General features: G+C 49.0%; 1 protein-coding gene across 1 annotated transcript; it reads left to right on the forward strand.

Moving 5' to 3' along the window:
• Positions 1–748: 748 nt before the first annotated feature.
• Positions 749–1,064, forward strand: LOC105310786 (insulin receptor-like; the record flags this gene model as incomplete). Its single annotated transcript, XM_011386896.2, has 1 exon — positions 749–1,064. A coding segment is annotated over one exon (294 nt), but the record flags the coding sequence as incomplete, so codon positions are not given.
• Between the last annotated feature and the right edge of the window lie 468 nt (positions 1,065–1,532).

Below are 1,532 nucleotides of genomic sequence, written 5' to 3' on the forward strand. Positions count from 1 at the left end.
AAAAAAAAACGTAAATTATGTCCAACTTAAGACAATATGTTTGAAGAAAAATATTTGATAAGTACTTCCAATACAAGTGAACGAAGTGGAGTATAAAGGTAGCTTGAGCCTCTCATGGTCCAGGGAAGAAATTGCCCACAGGAAGCCATGGGCAGTGAAATGACGAGTGATTTGAATTTTCTTTATACTTTTTTTGGTACTTCTAAACTTTTATGCCATCAACACTTACTTCTTAATATAGCTTTGTAAAGGGGAAAAGCATACCAGTTGCATAGGCATTTTTGGGGGTTACCCGTACCAACCTGAGAGCTAAGAGGTGAAGCTGAATCACTCAAATTACACAGGGTGCGTTTTCTCCTGTTTAAACTGATGGTGTCAGTCAGTTGCTAGGGCCGTTGGGCAAACGCCTGAAAAGCTTGACTCTCATATGCTTCTGGCACCTTATTTTTAACATTGACCTTGGGCGAGCTATTACTCTGCAAAATGAACACCCGAAATCAAGCATGTGGAGGGCGACATCGGTGGGTGTCTGCTGGGCCGGTCCTGGAGCCCCGGCCCTCTCGGGTGGGCCGCCCCTACTTTCGATGCTTCCAGGGGCATCTTGAAAGCTGCCGTGGGTTGTAATTCCTGACGATCTGCATTTTAATCCACCTGCCCTCACATTCCACTGCACCACAGTCCTTCATCAAAGCCTCTTTTCTCCAGCATTTATTTAAAGGTGGCGATTGCATGACCGCGTGTGTCCCATTGTCGTGACAGGCCATCGAGGAAGCGCAGGGCCCTTGGCGACGTGGAGAATGTGACGACGGTCGCACCCACGGCCCCGAGTTTTCCCAACACCTCCTGGACCAGCGTGCCAACGAGCTTGGAGGAGCACCGGCCCTTCGAGAAAGTGGTGAACAAAGAGTCGCTGGTCATCTCCGGCCTGCGCCACTTCACTGGCTATCGCATCGAGCTGCAGGCTTGCAACCAGGATGCGCCCGAGGAAAGGTGCAGTGTGGCAGCCTACGTCAGCGCCAGGACCATGCCGGAAGGTGCGTAGGCACGTCGCGGGCCGGGAGACCCACGCTGACCCGAGAGAAGCCCTCCACCCTCCCTCTTTATTTGCCTTTATATTTTTTATTTATCTGTAGTCTTTCCCAGATTCACTGAGATACAGTTGACACATAACACTGTGTAAGTTCCGATAACAAGGTGGACCACGCGTCGACTCACTATCCTTGTAAACTGCAGTGTGATCATACCGCGTGCACCGCCTGAGCATCAGCTCACACCGCGATCACGCCACATAATTACCAGTTCTTTTATCTGGCGAGAATGCCTAAGTTCTCTTTTAGCAACTTTCGACTACACAACACAGTGTTATTAACTTTCATCACCATGCTCTACATTAGATCCCCAGAAATTATTTCATCTTCTAACTGGAAGTTTGTGCCCTTTGACCAACATCGCCCCTGGCAACCAGCGTTCTAGTCTCTGTTTCTGTGAGTTCAGCTTTTTTAGGTTCCGTACCTAAGTGGCTCACACAGGAT

The sequence above is a fragment of the Pteropus vampyrus genome, unplaced genomic scaffold, assembly GCF_000151845.1.
Source record: "Pteropus vampyrus isolate Shadow unplaced genomic scaffold, Pvam_2.0 Scaffold11499, whole genome shotgun sequence".
NCBI classification, from domain to species: Eukaryota; Metazoa; Chordata; class Mammalia; order Chiroptera; family Pteropodidae; genus Pteropus; species Pteropus vampyrus.